At 38.2% G+C, this 17,005-nt stretch overlaps 1 protein-coding gene across 1 annotated transcript in view; it reads right to left on the bottom strand.

The window, feature by feature from the left end:
• LOC106062903 (uncharacterized) overlaps positions 1-17,005 on the bottom strand; it is a 327,773-nt gene that overhangs the window by 42,885 nt on the left and 267,883 nt on the right. The window contains exon 4 of the mRNA XM_056030660.1: positions 3,150-3,297. Within this exon, the coding sequence (XP_055886635.1) occupies positions 3,150-3,297 (148 nt within the window). The remainder of the gene's footprint in view (positions 1-3,149; positions 3,298-17,005) is intronic.

Below are 17,005 nucleotides of genomic sequence, written 5' to 3'. Positions count from 1 at the left end.
AGACCTATGTATACTCTGTGGTGAAAACCTAATTTCATTGACAATAAAGAAATTAAACAGTTTTCAAAATTGTGTTTTTTTTCCTTTAAAAAATGTAACTTCCAAATTTTATATTATAGAAATCTTTTTTTTTTCTTTTTTTTGTGGCCGAGGAGGCCGAAGGGGCCGAGGAGTCTTTCTTTGAGGATTGAAATCGAGATTCGTCTCGCGGATCGATGTGGAGAGGTTTGTTTCGTTAAAACTCATCCGGGTGTTATCCACCGGAAACACGCCTATTGATTGAGTCATAGTTTTCAAGAGAGCGCCATTCTTGCCCCACCCTCTCTTTGCTTCCATCTTTTTTTTTTTTTTGCCTTACACAAATCCATGTTTTTAAATCGCCAATTTAGCGACAACACGTCTGCGCGGCGGGACAACAAGAACTCTGTCGGTCCTCAAAGCAGAAGTTGACACCATTTAAGAAACATTTGTCCCTTTTTCTATCAAACATATTCTCGCTGGGGTCCTCTCAAATATCTCCATACCTAAAAAAATGTGTTTGAACGGCCTTTATAAATCTCTGGGCTCAAATAGTTGTATTTCGTTAGTGCCCATCAACAACAAGGTGAATATGGACTTGTTTGATCGTCTGCGGTCTAAGGACACAGCAAAGAAAGATGAACCAGTGGAAGCGAACAATTAACTCTCAGGACAATACAAAAATTATCTACAAAAGCATTCATTTACTTCAAGCAATAGTTTCAAGATTTGTATTTGCTTTTTGAAACATTTTTTTAAAGTTTATTTTTCAATTCGAGGAAAATTAATCCGAATTTTCTTTTGTAAGGATCTTATCTTAAGAAGATGGGAGAGGAGAGACACTTTCATCTTTGGCCATGGCCCCGGGATTAAATGTGTTCTAGCATTTGTTGTAACAAGTGTTTTAATTGGATGAGATGCCAATGCAAAGGAGAAGCTTTGAGAACGAAAAACTTTAAAGACATTCAGCAATGATTGGATCCCTTTTTAAAAAATGCTAATTACAAATCTTAAAGCACGAATCAATGTTTCTTTTTATTTTTAATTTAAAGATTATATACATTAACATTCAATTTTTTTTTTAATTCACTAATCCCTTTCCCCTCCTCTCTCTCTCTCTCTCTCTCTCTCTCTGTACTTAATAATAGCATTAAAGAGTTATAAGGAAAGACAAACAGTAGTGTTCCTCACATACATCTTCTTCCATCTTGGGAGTTACTTAGATACATCACCATCCCTGGGGATGCACAGATACATCTACCATCCCTGGGGATGCACAGATACATCTACCATCCCTGGGGATGCACAGATACATCTACCATCCCTGGGGATGCCCAGATACATCCACCATCTCTGGTTGTCTAGATACATCTACCCTTTCTAGGGTTGCCCAGATAAATCTACATTTATCATTTCTGGTTACATAGATACATATACCCTTCTGGGGATGCCATCAGATACATCTCCCACCTCTGGGGATCCTCAGAGACATTTATCATCGCTTGGGTTGTCCAGATACATCTCTCTGGGATTGCATAGATGCGTCTACCATGTCTGGGGTTTGTCCTGATACATCTACCCTCTCTGGGATTGCCTAAATGCGTCTACCATGTCTGGGGTTTGCCCTGATACATCTACCCTCTCTGGGATTGCCTAAATGCGTCTATCATGTCTGGGGTTGCCCTGATACATCTGGTATCTCTAGAAGAACCTCCTGACTGGCGAGTTAAAAGGTCAAGACTCTTTTTGTTCTCTAGTTACTAGGCTCTCCGTCTAGATCTTTCTGTTGTCGTGACAAGATATTCCTTCCTTAGTGTAACTGATTGTGACTGTTGTGATTGATTAGTGTAACTGATTGTGACTGTTGTGATTGATTAGTGTAACTGATTGTGACTGTTGTGATTGATTAGTGTAACTGATTGTGACTGTTGTGATTAATTGTAATAGAATCTGAAATATTAGGATAAACAAACAGAAAAAAAAAACAACAACACTAAATATAATATCCGTTTGTATGAATTCCCAACTCAACTTGTTCTTATCTCTCTGTCTCATACACATCCACTTTCTTTCTCTCTTCTTTTCAACAGGACCTACCGTGACTACTAAAAGACACACATGCTACAAAAGGACAAAGTTCAGTTGTAGTACTTTAGAAAGAACTAGATGTACTGGACACTAGGAAGCTGAAATTGAGCACTGCTTGGAGGCGATGGTCACAGCAGAAGTGGTGAATAGAATGTGCCTTGATGTAAGTCTGCCGAAGTCCATTATTAATGTCTAGTAAGTAAAGTAGCCTTTTCAGACCTTGTGATCTTTAGGGCAGATAATGTAAAGGTTATCTGTTTCTATAGCTGGACGGATAAAGAGGGAGTCATGTGGTCAGCACAACGACCAACCTCTTATCATTTCCCCAACAATGATGACATTTCTTTTTCTTCAACTCATCTCCATTCTGGCAACGCCTTGGAATAATTCTTGGCTAGTTATTTTTAATAGTAAACATAATCAACAAACATAAGCACAATAGGAATAACATAATCAACAAACATTAGCAAAATATGAATATCATACCAAAAAAATCGCAAAAGAACATTTTAAAAGTATATTACAAAGAAATGTGCAGTAAGTTTGGCTAATGTAACTCATACCAATATAAGTTGATCACAATGTAAACTGTACTGGTAAACATTTATGCTATTTATGACCCACATAAATCCAAACAGATTTCATTGCAAAAGTTATAAACAAAGATGTGCAAGTAAAAAAACAATATACGGTATATATATATATATAATAGGATCACATTAACAAAACTTAATTTACCCCACTGCTGACCCTGCATTTGAGCCCATATTTCCAGGCTGGCTGAATCTAAACATATTGACCATCGTCTGAACAGCGAGGATTAATAAAAAATTCTCTGATGTCACTGTCCTACTACACCGCTGTAATTCTGATTCCATCTATACACAAGCAGATCATAACTTGATAAACACACAGATGTATAGCTAGCCCCCCCCCCCCCCCCCCCCCACCAAAACCTAGTCAAACTTTCCCCTTGTTTCGGACTATAAATATTTGTTGGTGGATACAATTGTGTATGACGTTAAAACTGAACTTGACCTTACCTGTTCAGCAGAAGATACTTGTTGTTGCCATCGTGGCTGACGCAGTGTCCATGCTCAGTCATATTGATGTTGGTCACCTCTATCTCCCCCATTCCCTGCTGGAACCACCTGCCCCGCCAGTGTTCAGGGAAGCTGCATGGACCTTTACCTGGAATTAAAGGGAGATAACTGAAATGACAGGAAATTCAGTTCTTAAATAAGTGATCACTAAATTCTTCTAGTCTGTTTAGACTTTCTACAGAGAAGGATCCCGCTTCCTAGAAGTCTGTTTAGACTTTCTACAGAGAAGGATCCCGCTTCCTAGAAGTCTGTTTAGACTTTCTACAGAGAAGGATCCCGCTTCCTAGAAGTCTGTTTAGACTTTCTACAGAGAAGGATCCCGCTTCCTAGAAGTCTGTTTAGACTTTCTACAGAGAAGGATCCCGCTTCCTAGAAGTCTGTTTAGACTTTCTACAGAGAAGGATCCCGCTTCCTAGAAGTCTGTTTAGACTTTCTACAGAGAAGGATCCCGCTTCCTAGAAGTCTGTTTAGACTTTCTACAGAGAAGGATTCCGCTTCCTAGAAGTCTGTTTAGACTTTCTACAGAGAAGGATCCCGCTTCCTAGAAGTCTGTTTAGACTTTCTACAGAGAAGGATACCGCTTCCTACATGTCTGTTTAGACCTTCTACGGAGAAGGATCCCGTTTCCTAGAAGTCTGTTTAGACCTTCTACAGAGAAGGATCCCGCTTCCTACATGTCTGTTTAGACCTTCTACAGAGAAGGATCCCGTTTCCTAGAAGTCTGTTTAGACTTTCTACAGAGAAGGATCCCGCTTCCTAGAAGTCTGCTTAGACTTTCTACAGAGAAGGATCCCGCTTCCTAGAAGTCTGTTTAGACTTTCTTCAGAGAAGGATCCCGCGTCCTACAAGTCAAACGTTGTGTTGGATGATAAAGTAGATTAGATGTATACAAGCTAGCAGCCAACACATAGACAAGCTTCCGAGACCTCTGAGAGGTTTTCAAACAGTATTAAATACTAGCAAAAATTCTTCGCGAATACAATGTGTAGATTTCGATCTTCCCTGCATTCTTCTATATTTTTGCCCTAAGTAACTGAATTAGAAACTAAAAATAAATTAATAGTTGGAGGACGGACCTGTCATGGAAAAAGACAAAAGACAGAGGAATGGAGAATGAAAGTCGACAGATCATTTGTGGTACCCCAACGGTTCAACATGAAAGGATAGACCGACCGACCGACCGTGATTGAATGGGTGAGGACGGGGATGATATATCCAACAGCTCGAGGAATTATCATGCCTATATATCCAACAGCCCGAGGAATTATCATGCCTATATATCCAACAGCCCGAGGAATTATCATGCCTATTTATCCAACAGCCCGAGGAATTATCATGCCTATATATCCAACAGCCCGAGGAATTATCATGCCTATATATCCAACAGCCCGAGGAATTATCATGCCTATATATCCAACAGCCCGAGGAATTATCATGCCTATATATCCAACAGCCCGAGGAATTATCATGCCTATATATCCAACAGCCCGAGGAATTATCATGCCTATATATCCAACAGCCCGAGGAATTATCATACCTATATATCAAACGGCCCTGCCCGACCGGGGATTTATCATGCCTAAGTTGAACAGTCCCAGCATGCTTGGTCAACGATTTTGAGTTCTTATATAAAAAACATACAAACACTACTTGCTATTGATATTTAATTAATAAAACACTCTGGGTAAAGAAATGTACATTAAACACTTGCTCTTGATGTGTACAGAGAATACACCTTGTTTTCAGTACACAAACTTCAGTTGATAACAATGACGTAACGTAAAGGCCTACTAGTTTACGTCAAGTTTATATCGGAGGGGATTCAAAATAAATTCCATTGGCTAGATCTAGAATCTAGGTTTAGTTGAATTAATGACTTGCTCGATAGACATGTTTCTGCGCCAAACAGTAGGTCAAGTGTTGATTGGAATAGTGGGTCGGTAGCACTGTTTATATGCTATTACTACAGGCAGTTCATTCGCTAATTAGAATAGTTGGTCAGTAGCACTGTTCATTAGGAGGATATTTGACTAGGTCAATGTACAAATATACCATCTATGCATAATGTTAAGCTTATTGTTAAACACATTCCTGTTCGCTGTGACGTCTACACGCAAACACGTGACGTAGATAGCATGTACTGGAAACTGAAAGTCCAGTTGGAAAGAGGCAGCAACAGCGGGAAATCTCTCAAGAGCCCTGACAAGAAAATATGACAGCGCGCCATTGTGAATTTGTACTGACGGGATAATGGCCGTGAGGAAAGGCAACGTAAACCTCTCCATCCCCTAAAACCTCTCGTCTAAAACCTCCTTCTCCTCCTCCTGGTCTCCCAACGAGTTTTATCCCTCCTTCCATCACAGCGAATTCCTTCAATAACATACTCTCCAGCTATTGGCTACATGCACCCACCTCCCCCCTCTCTTTTCCATGCGCCCAACTCTCCCCCTCTCGTAGAATCTTTTGTTTTCCCTCTGCATTATTAGGTTCCAAACTCTATGCCCCCCACCCCCTTTAAGATAACAATCGAAATTTGTCTCTTATCTTAGCCTCTTTCCACAAACATCTCTACTTCTTTTTTTTTGTCTTCAAGTCTTTCCACTCATCACTCTCTCTTCCATTCCGCCCCAGCTCTCTTTTCACTCAATACAAATATCTGACCAGATAAAAATTTTCAAGTTAAATCTTTTTTTTCCCCCCTCGCCACGGGAATAAGGCTATTAAACCATTATGTTCACTGCGATGTAGCGTGGGTGCAGAATCCATTAGATAACTCTGGGCAGTTTCTTGTAACCAAAATTACTCGTTTCTCTCCCTTTCAAATAAAAAAAAAAATGAAAACTAAATTATAAGTGACTTTTTTTTGGGGGGGGGGGGGGGGTAAAAGGTTGGATTTGGGGGGGGGGGGGGTAAAAGGTTGGATTGGGGTTGGTCTGAGCAAAAAAATCGAGGTGGTTTAGACAGAGAAAAATATTTTAAAAAATTAATAATAGGAATTATCTGTTGCTTACTATTCTTATAGATCATGATAAGGGATACAAAAAGTAAAGTGTAAATTGTTTTAGCTTGTACTAGACACTTTGACAGTACCGAGAGATTCACTGCCCAAAAATGAATTCAAGGTCCTGAACATCTTTAGAGAAACATTTCTTAACTACGAAGGAGGAGGTGGCCGAGTGATAAAGTGCTTGAATTCCGAACAAAGGATCACTTTAAAGATTGAAATGTTGAGCCTGGAGATTAGAACGCCCTAACTAAAAAAAAAAAGATACGTAATATACTTTGGGGGATGCGGTTAATCGGCCACATGCTACCCTCATTAAATATCGGCCATAGAAACAGATGTAGATAGATCACAAGGTCTGGAAAAGTTACGCTCATAAATATGTGGCCCGATAAACCATGAAAAAAAAAAGGTGATCATTACTCATTTCAAAACTGTTCAAAACTTAAAAGAAATAGTTTTAACTTAATCCTTAAATATTTTTTAAAAAATGGGGAATCAGCTAGCTAAACAAGTGATTTTAATTGCCGTGGGAAGAGATTTCCGGAAGTGACCTTGTCAAACACGCCATCTCCATCCAAACTGATACGTCACTTCCTTTCATTGAAGGTCAAAGAAAAGATTTTTAAAAAAATACGATGTCGCTTTGATGGAGGATAGTGACGTCAGTATTTTTTACAACGCCGGTACAAATCCACTTCATATAATATAGACATCTACACATCAGACAAGATCAAAGTCTTAAGGGAACTGCAAACTAATATGTTGTTTTGTTATATAGTACAGTTGGAAGTTACACTGATGTGAAAACAGAGAGTGGTTAAAGAGCTGATTTGATGTGTGTGAAAGTTGAAAGTAGTATAATGAAATTAATACTGTCGATGTGAGAAACTGTCACCATGGCGAAATTGTTTCGAAATATACATTTAAAACAAGCAAACTATTACAAATACAATAAAAGAAAAAAAAAGAAGGAAAAAATATGGTGGAAGAACTACTCATTTACAGAAATATATCTCAATATTGTATGATTATTTCCCTTTTCTATATCAAACAAAATTATTTATTGACCACTAATTAATTAAATTATTAGATATTTTTGTGTGCATTGATTCACCCAATCACCGAGTCCCATAGAGCGTCTCTGCAGAAAACAAAGGTGTATTCCAGAAACAATCACCCCGTGGAGTACGTAGAATGCTGAACCACTTAAAATAAAGGAGAGAGAGTGAGAGAGAGATAGAGAGAGAGGGAGGTGTTGAGTGGCGGAAGTACTGTATATAGAAAGCAGTAGCAGGAGGTGAAGCTGATAAACTCGGGCATAAAGTGAACACAATAAAGAACACATTCTACACCAGTGATGCTCCCCCATGGTGTGACTTTTATTGAATACTTCCTACTCACGTATGTATGAGAGAGAATAATGAATGCCACAACCGGTCAAACTAGCAAACACACACACACAGATCAATACACACACACACGCAGATCAATACACATACACACAAGAACTTCGCGCCAACTACGGAATAAAAGACAGAATATCAAGTCGGTAGTTAACAGGCAACAAAACCTACTGCCAGAGATAGTGACTCTCTCCCTCTCTCTCTCTGTCTGTCTCTCTCTCTCTCTGTCTGTCTGTCTGTCTCTCTCTCTCTATCTCTGTCTCTCTCTCTCTCTGTCTGTCTCTCTCTCTCTCTCTCTGTCTCTCTCTGTCAGTGGCTATCTGCCACCCTGTGGGTCTGGTCCTCTATGAGACTAAGTATCGTCCTGATGCCGGCCAGAGGTTAGAGGCTGATGTAAGAACAGGAACGAAAACAATCAGGAAGTATTGCATAGATATAGACTCGCACACACACACACACACGCGCACACACACAAACATACACGTGTACACTAAAAAAAAGAAGAAATATTCAAAATTCAATTTTACCACAGACACACAACACATTAGTACATTGTACATTGAATACCTCCTACCTTCCCACCTTTTTGTTTTCTTCACGTCACTAGACACTCTTTCCTTCTCTCTTCGCTTCGCTGATTCACTCTATTACATGTTAACTGCATCTTTCTGTATCTGTTTGTCTGTCTCTTTCTGTCTGTCTGTCTCATGCTACTTCTAATAACACAGCCTCACTCCTCTCCTGCCTAATCTCTCAATCTTCTGTCCGTGTTTTCTACTTCTTCTTTCTTTATCTCTGTTTTACACACACACACAAACAGAGAGAGAGAGAGAGAGAGAGAGAGAGAGAAAGAGAGAGAGAAGCTGTTTTCAGAACATTCAAAGGTAGGAAATGAACAAATTCAACGTAAACTATCAAGAAAAGTCGAATCAAAATGAATCTGAAATCTTATCCCAGAGTCCCAGAGAGTCTGATTAGAAATGTTCATCATCGACGGAAAAAATATCAATGGCTAGCTTTTTGGTGTATCCGGTGTACAGACTACAGGAAGTGCTGATGAATTATGTTGTTTTTTTGTTAAATTCATATTACATTTTTTGTTTTTTTTTTCACTACAGAATCAAATTCTCTAAGCTATTTTTTTTAAATTTAGTTGGCAACATTGACGCTCAGTTCAGCAACCTTGACATTGTTTTTTGTGAAAATCTCCCAATGATAGGTCTTTGTTTTAGTGTTGCAATTGTTTGTGACTAAGGTCTATTCGAGCCACTAAACGTATTTCCTCCTTAGATCAGAGTCGTTTGTTATTTCGGTCTTTGCACAATTTATACATTCAAAACATTTGGCTACAAAACGTACAAGAACACAAACGTATCACCACCAGGGGGCGCTGAAAAATTTCAAAATAAAGCATCCCACAATGGATATACACTTATACAGAATACATTTTAGTTTTCATTTATAGTCCATTTTCAAACCGCTATACAATTACAATCAAACGTTGAACTCTGGGTGAAGAAATAACTAATAATTCCAGTCATCATAAATAAAAAAAAAAGTTATAATTTTATAGCTTCCTATAAAAAAGACATTAGGTTCTACCTGCCTAGTATGCAGCGGTTTTATTCTAAGTCGTTTGCTATGTAAATAAAATATTAAATGGCAATAAAAACTTTTGTTTGAAGTTTTCATTTTATTCGTCTTTGAAAAAATGTTTTTCTTTTGTTTTGTCGTCCAAAGAAATGTTTCTTTGTTTCAGACACTGTGTGGTTCTGTTTCCCGTGTCTATGAATAGTTTGGTCAATTCAATGTTGTGACAAGCGTGTTAAGCAAGGATAAAACCGGAAGTGCACCCAGTGAATTACTTCTCCTGATAGATAGCACATCGTTTCATTCCCGCCTTTTTGGTCAGGAACCAAGAGTGATAACTCTCAAGATGAATCTGTTTCATTTGCTGCGAGAGATGTAGAAATGGGAAATTGTGACTGGGCGCTGTGTTCTCTTTAAGTGGGGCGCTGATTTAGGATATCGTTGACGCCTGATCATTCATCTTATAATCTTTTTTTATCATTCATACTATTTATCTACCTTACACTGTGATCCATTCGTTAGTTTGTTAATCCCTATCGAACACGTACTTCTGACAGTGTAACAAAATGCAGCGCATACACAGGGCAGGAATCACTTATAGGCAACACCAGCTATAGGTTAGGGCCCCTAAAAAATATTTAGCACTGACATTTGACATCTGCATTTTTTATATGTCCCAAAAGGCCTTTTGAAGTCTAAATCCAGCACTACTCTGCAATCTGTGTTTCTGTTGCTTTCATTCTAAATTAAAAAAAAAAGGTTAAACTTATTCAATATTAATGCAAATAAAGTGACTAAAGACTTGATACTTATGGACGATCTGGGGGAAAAAAAGGCTCAATCTATGTTAATGCTGAAACTTGTCACTAATAATTCCATATCCGGATCAGTATGTTCTCAGCGCATGGCTGTCATCTACTTGAGACTCACAGAGATGTTTTAGCTTCAAAAATGTTTGAACATTCTCTTAAGAAATTAGAAAAATGTTAATAACAACCTTAGCCCTCCACATTATTTATTGACAACAGTCATGTTAATCGAATTATAATCACCAGAAACTCCTTGGTTGATTTTGTTTTTTGGTGAATTCAATTTTCCCTACACTTATGTACAAAAGTTTAAATTCGTTTTATGGCCTAAGCAGCTTATGACATTTTTAAATAGTTCTCAGGTTATCTAATAATGGCTGCCTTGTCGTGTGGTATGGGCTCTGAACTGTCATTCGGAACATTCTATGAAAATAGTTAATTATATGAATTGATGAATTGACATGAAATTAGTAGGGTAAAAACAATGTCCAAACACAGTTCTGCATTAAACAATGCCTAGTCCATTCACAACAATAATATCCTTCCGCCACGATGACTGCGTATTAATATTTCAGAGCTCGTTGATCCAACATTGAACAATTCATTGAAAACATTTTTTTTTTTTTGCTTAAAAAAAAAGTGAAATTTAAAGCTGAAGAATAAAATTTGGTCAAGAGAGGGTTGTTCATGTGGTCAAGAGATGGTTTGTCATGTAGTCAAGAGAGGGCTAATGCGTAGAAGGTTATAGAGGTTTGGCTTGTAGAGGGTTGATGCATAGAAGACAGCGCTGTGATCCCAAATAGTGAGACAACGAAATGAGCAAATCCGCTGCATAACAAAAGATTAAAAAACTGGATTGACAAATTAAAAAAAAAAATTCACGAGAGGGGGGGGGGTAGAAAAAGAGGAGAGAGAGTAAAAGAGAGAGAGAGAGAGAGAAAGTGAGGAGGACATAGAAAGGAGTCAACAATATTCAATTATGTGGATCATTTCTATTTGCCATTTAATGAGATCATATTGAATAGCGACACATTAAAGCATTGTGTAAGAGTAATTGGCATTGTCAGCACCAGGTCCGGGGAAAGCATTAGCCAGTGGTTTTGTTCTCAGCCATTGGCTTTCTCCTGGATTGCCATTCTCCGCTATTCATACATGATAACATAATAATAATAGAATAACGAAAGAAAAAAAGAGGGGAAAAGGGGGGGGAGGGGATAAAACTCTGGCCACATTTCCTCATTTATTAAAAAAGATTGACAAGGGGGAAAAATGACGAAACTCCGATGTCCAATAATGCCGTGATGAAAGATGTTGGACATGATGTTCTCTTTTCAAAGAAAACACAAAGCTAAAACAAATAGACAGGATATAAGCAAGCAAATAATTTTATTCTTAAACATCATAAAAACACAATTTGATTTTCTTTGGACTTTTATACAAGTAGCCATTGTATAAACTATTTACTATGCCTAGCCTCGGATCAAAAATACTTACAACAAAGTAGCAGTGCTATATGGAACAAAGATGGTGTTAATAATATGGAACATTATATATGTGTATGTATTTCCCCATGACATTCTGCCATTGGATAATCATATAGGACAAATATATTATTTTTCAAATGCCGAATGAATATGAAAATAAGTTTGCACATTTCATTGTAAAAACTAAAAGGATTTGCTTTGAAAGTAGCCAAGCTACCTATTTTAAGAATAATGCACATGGCGTAATCAATTTTCGAAGTTGCATTTATTTTTGAATAATATTTTTAAAAAATCTAAACTTGACAAACATACGGACAGACAGACAGCACAAAACCAATGTAGCCATTCCCCTTCGGGAACTAAATCCTTTTTTTTTTTTTTTATATTTTTCTTTTCTTCTATGAGGAAATGCTAAGGAATATGTTTTTGTTGTTAAAAAATGAAGAAAAAAAAGTCATCTTGAAACGTCTTGAACACAAAACATGTTTGTGAAATTCTAATGCTCTGATCGATCGAATGTTTTCTTTTTACTTCTGCTACTTCCTCCTTGCCCCCAGGCATCGTCTCTCGTGAAGGAAAGTAAAAGGCGATAAAGTCTTCACTTAATGAAATTTGTCAAATGAAAATGACTGCTGCCTTCCCGACCCCCACCCCTCCTGAATAAGAGGATGTTCCACGTAAACTACCAAACCTAGTGGTGGAAAGTTTGGCGCGCTAATTATGATGTCGTCTGCTTCTCAAAACTGCAGCTAAACTTTCATCTCTGCACATGCTTCAGACTCACAAGTCAAGAGAAATTTTCTTTTCATCGAGTTGCTCCTTCCTATGTAAAATATATATGAAATTTGAAAACCAGTAGACCTTAGTCAGTTGAGCCGTTGGGGTATCACACAAGATCTGTCGACCGTCCTTCTCCATTTTAAAAAAAATGTCTTTTGGCTTGACTAGAATCTCTTTTACTAACAAGCACGTCCATTCTTTTGTGTTGTATTTAAATCGCTTTCTCTGTCTGCCTCTTCTTCTTTACCTGGCACAGTTCCTTGTAGGAAGGTCTTTGCGAGTCCTGATGACCATTTGATAATGTTTCAGTTTTGCGTTTGTTTTTTTTGACAGAGGTTATCAGGTCCTTGTGGGGCCAAATGGCCGTTGTGATCTTGTTTAGAATCTCTTCGCTTGTGATGCGGTATTTGTAAGCCTTGTTTCGCTCATCTAAAATTACGGCAAGTAATATATATGCAGTCGGAGCTGTCCACGTGGGAAATGGAAATTTACCGAATAAAATGTGTTCAAAGAGCAAGCACTGAAGTTTTCCAAACACTCAGAGTTATCCTTCGGTTCTATATTAGTGTTGAACAAGTTATGCTGTTTGACTACAAAATAAATAAATGAATAAACTCAAGACAAAGTGACTTACAGAAACATGTCAGAGAAATGGCGGAGCCAGAACACTAACTGACACTTGTGTACACTTTAACTCAAATGATGTAACAGTCTATCTCACACACACACACGCACACAATCTCAGGCAAACACAGGTCGTTGATGAGGCAGTGAAAGTCAAGGGCAAGGTTACGATTCAATGACATTTTGTTTGCCCCCGGGTGTCGGGTTCGAGATTTCCAAGTGCCCTTTCCTTGACAACTAAAGGCTGGTCAGAGCCTTTTGTCCGTCACCCCAGCATCACCTCGTTTCTTATTGGGCACCACAGTCACCTTCAGCGCCAAACGTTGGATAGTTCAAGAAGTTAAAAGAAGGATTCGTTTCAGAGTCTGTGTAATTAGAAGGAAGAAGGCTGTTTTAAGGAAACGTTAGAACCCTTGAAAGGTCAAACGTCAGAAAATCAGTTTACTCATTTTTTTTTAACTTCAAAATTGTTTTTTGGATTCGTTGATTTCGTTTTTAAGTTTTATTACCAATCAATTAGAAGTATGTTTCATCCTTAACAAACACCCCAAACAAACATGTAACTGACCTTACATAACAGTCACTCCAAAAAAAACAACATGTAAATGACCTTATATAACATTCACTTCAAAAAAAAAAACATGCAGCTGACCTTACATAAAATTCACTCCAACGAACAGGTAACTGACCTTAGATAACATTCACTCCAGCAAAAATGTAACTGACCTTAGATAACATTCACTCCAGCAAAAAATTGTAACTGACCTTAGATAACATTCACTCCAGCAAAAATGTAACTGACCTTAGATAACATTCACTCCAGCAAAAATGTAACTGACCATACATAACATTCCTGGTGTATTTATGTAAAAGAAATACTATCCTCAATCTAATCATATTTAAGAAAACAATTTAGAAGTTTTTAGCTGAAGGTCACAGTTTTATATTGATGTTCCATGCGCTGTTGTTTGTTGTTGTTTTTTTCTAGATCGAAACTTCTTAAAATTCTGCAATTAAAATAAAAACGAATACAAAACTTCAAGCTATTCATAATTGCGAGCTTATAAATCCGCCTTTCCAATTGAACTTCACATTCTGTTTTTTCAAACTCTAGCCTTTAATATTAAAACAGAAAAACAAAGTCGAAACAAAACAAACAAAAAACTAAAAACAATTTTTTTCCATTTAATTCTTCTTCAAACACGATTTATTTAAATGTAATTTTTCCATCAGAGATTCGAAGAGTTGTATTTCACGAGTGGAGCTCTCTTTTTTTGAAGGTGTAATCTCTGATCGAAAGACGTTTCACGAAATTTAGCGCCAACTTTTCCCTAAGACTTGCAGAGCAGCCTTGCTGGCAACGTCTTCACAAAGATGCTTTACCCAAGAGACAAGAGAGCATCCCTCTTGATTGACGCACTTTTGATTGGCTGACGATGCAGTGGGGAAAAAAAATAGAGAGCGATAGAGAGACTGAAGAGAAAGAGACAGAAAGAGATAGGAAAAGGAAAAGTTTTTTGTTTTTTTTTCCTGCGGTTGTAGAACTTCTGCCATACTGGAAGTGACAAAATGAAACTATTTGAGGAAAGGGGACGTGGCGATCGAGGTGGGGAAAAAAAGAGAGAGAGGGGAAGGGAGTCTCTGACTTTACTTATGCCCCTTGGACTCGAGGGAATTTGTGAAAACATTTGCAGTCGAGGGACTTAACACACACATACAAATAGTGCCCCCCCCCCTCAATCCTATGAACACATAGGGAGGTGAATTTGAATCTATTTCTTGTTCAATAGATGTCACCTCGCAGTTAGCTCACGCAGAGGCGGCCTGGAATAGTTCCCCTTTCAGGCCTCGTGGTCTATAGGGCAGATGATGTAAAGGACATCTGTTTCTGTGGTCTACGGTTAACGAGGGTGTCATGTGGCCAGCACAACGACCAACCGCCTTTACTTTTCCCAAACTTATGTCAGGTACCCATTAAAACTGGGTGAATTCAGAGGCGCCCAAATATCCCGAAATTAAAAATCCTAGTCTTCAACAGGATTCGAACCCAGGACCCCTCGGTTCGGAAGCCAAGCACTTTACCATTCAACACTCAATATTGACAAAATGTCTTCACGTATACGTGTTTATGCTACTCAAAGTATTAAAAAAAATAAACGGAACCATTGCAACCCTAAAATTCAACGTTCATAATGGCCATCGGATACTAAAGGTTAGATCAGCTTCTACAAGAATCGCAAAGTGAAACCCTGAAACTGAGATCTCTAGGGCTAGGTAACACCAGTGTGAGCAAGATGAAACTAGTTTAGAATCGATACTTACAAGGCTTTTCTCAGCATCGAAACAACCCTGCCCAGGGAAATGCAAGAATGAGATTAGAATTTCATATTAGCAGAATATCCCAGAGTGCGGGCATGGCTTTCTCTTTTTATCAAAGGGGGTCTAATTAAAGCTAATGTTCCTTATAGTTGGGCGAATCATCTGCTCGTGCAGGATTAAGCTGGTGGAGGAATCCACGAGAATGTAACGAGGGTCTATATATTTGATCATCTCAGCCTGGCTGTATTTCCATCAGGGTTTGTTTTTTTCCTCGATGACTAAAGCTATCAGCCACACCTCAAAGCTAATTAGCATCAGCACACCGTGTGCACACACACATACACACACATACACAAACAACTGCATTAGTCGGGAGTTATTCTTTAGACAACAAGGAAAAGACAGAAAGTGCTACAACTTAAAAAACAAAAAAATGTGCTAAACTAATTTTCTGAGGTGGTCTTCTTTGGTCATTAGTTTTATGCTGCCTAAGAACACTCCGACGCTAAATCTGGATATACGATGTCTTAACTCATGCTGAAGAAATGTCTTCGTTAATGAAGATATGTGGATTCAAAGCTGTCATAACTAATGAAGTTAGAAGGCATTCACATATTACGTCCACAAAGGATTCACAACTAAGTCTATGCCCTAACTTATAGAGCTAATATTTATTTGAAAACGTCGCTAAAATGTGTAATAATGTCATATTGTTAATTTAGATGACGTCATGAATTAGTGACAAATGTGTTTGTTTTTGTTTGTTTTTGTTTTGTTTTTGTTTTTCATTCAAGGATTTTTAGCTCTACGTACAAGGCTTGGTAAAAAAAAAAGGAATGGAGCCTTTTCAGACGTTGCAATCTATAGGGCAGATGATGTAATGCTCAACTGTATCTTTGGACTGTGGATAAGGAAAGTGATATGCGGCCAGCACAACAGCCAGCCGTCTTTACTTTTCCTCAACTAATATCAGGTACCCATTAGAGCTGGGTGGGCTCAGCGGCGTCCTAAAATTATGATGAAGACAGTTTCCGAAACTAATAAAGATAATTCCATAATATAAAATATTACTTTTGCAATTATAAGCACACTTAAAATAATATTTCGCATCCTACAAGATGCTTGGGGCATACTGTTACAAACGTAGAAAGGTTTACATTTTAGAAATGCCGGGTGTCCAGGTTGTACAGCGATTGGATCTTAACCGAGTAGTCTAGAGTTCCAACCCCGGTCAATTGTTTTATAACTATCGGCGTTCTTTCAGAAATGAAGATTACTAATGTCCTAGCTCAGACCTAATGTCCTAGCTCAGACCTAATGTCCTAGCTCAGACCCAATATCCTAGCTCAGACCTAATGTCCTAGCTCAGACCCAATATCCTAGCTCAGACCTAATGTCCTAGCTCAGACCTCCTGCATGACTGCTGGAAAGGGGGAGGGGGGTGGAGAACATCGTGACAAAAGACTGAATTACATACCACACAACCAGGAAGCAATCCAATGCTGGGATATTTGATTCGAAATGTTTAGTACTTTTTTAGTCACTTTGAAAATGTTATCCGACATATGTAAATTTGGTTGGTCGGGTGTTGGCGACATATCCTTGTTACCCGCTGGCCACAACAAACATTTGGGATTCATGCCACCTTGCCTTTGAGCCAAAACAAAGGGAAAACTGTACTTACGTTCTTAAAAGTATTTCTGGTGAGACGATACCGGATGTATGACCTCCTTCATGTATGTCCATGGCCCAAAGCTATTTTCAGAACCAATATTTCTAG

This window comes from Biomphalaria glabrata, chromosome 5 (genome assembly GCF_947242115.1).
Source record: "Biomphalaria glabrata chromosome 5, xgBioGlab47.1, whole genome shotgun sequence".
Lineage (NCBI taxonomy): Eukaryota > Metazoa > Mollusca > Gastropoda > Planorbidae > Biomphalaria > Biomphalaria glabrata.
The sequence above is the reverse complement of the archived record's forward strand: the minus strand, read 5'-3'. Positions and strand labels throughout refer to the sequence as shown.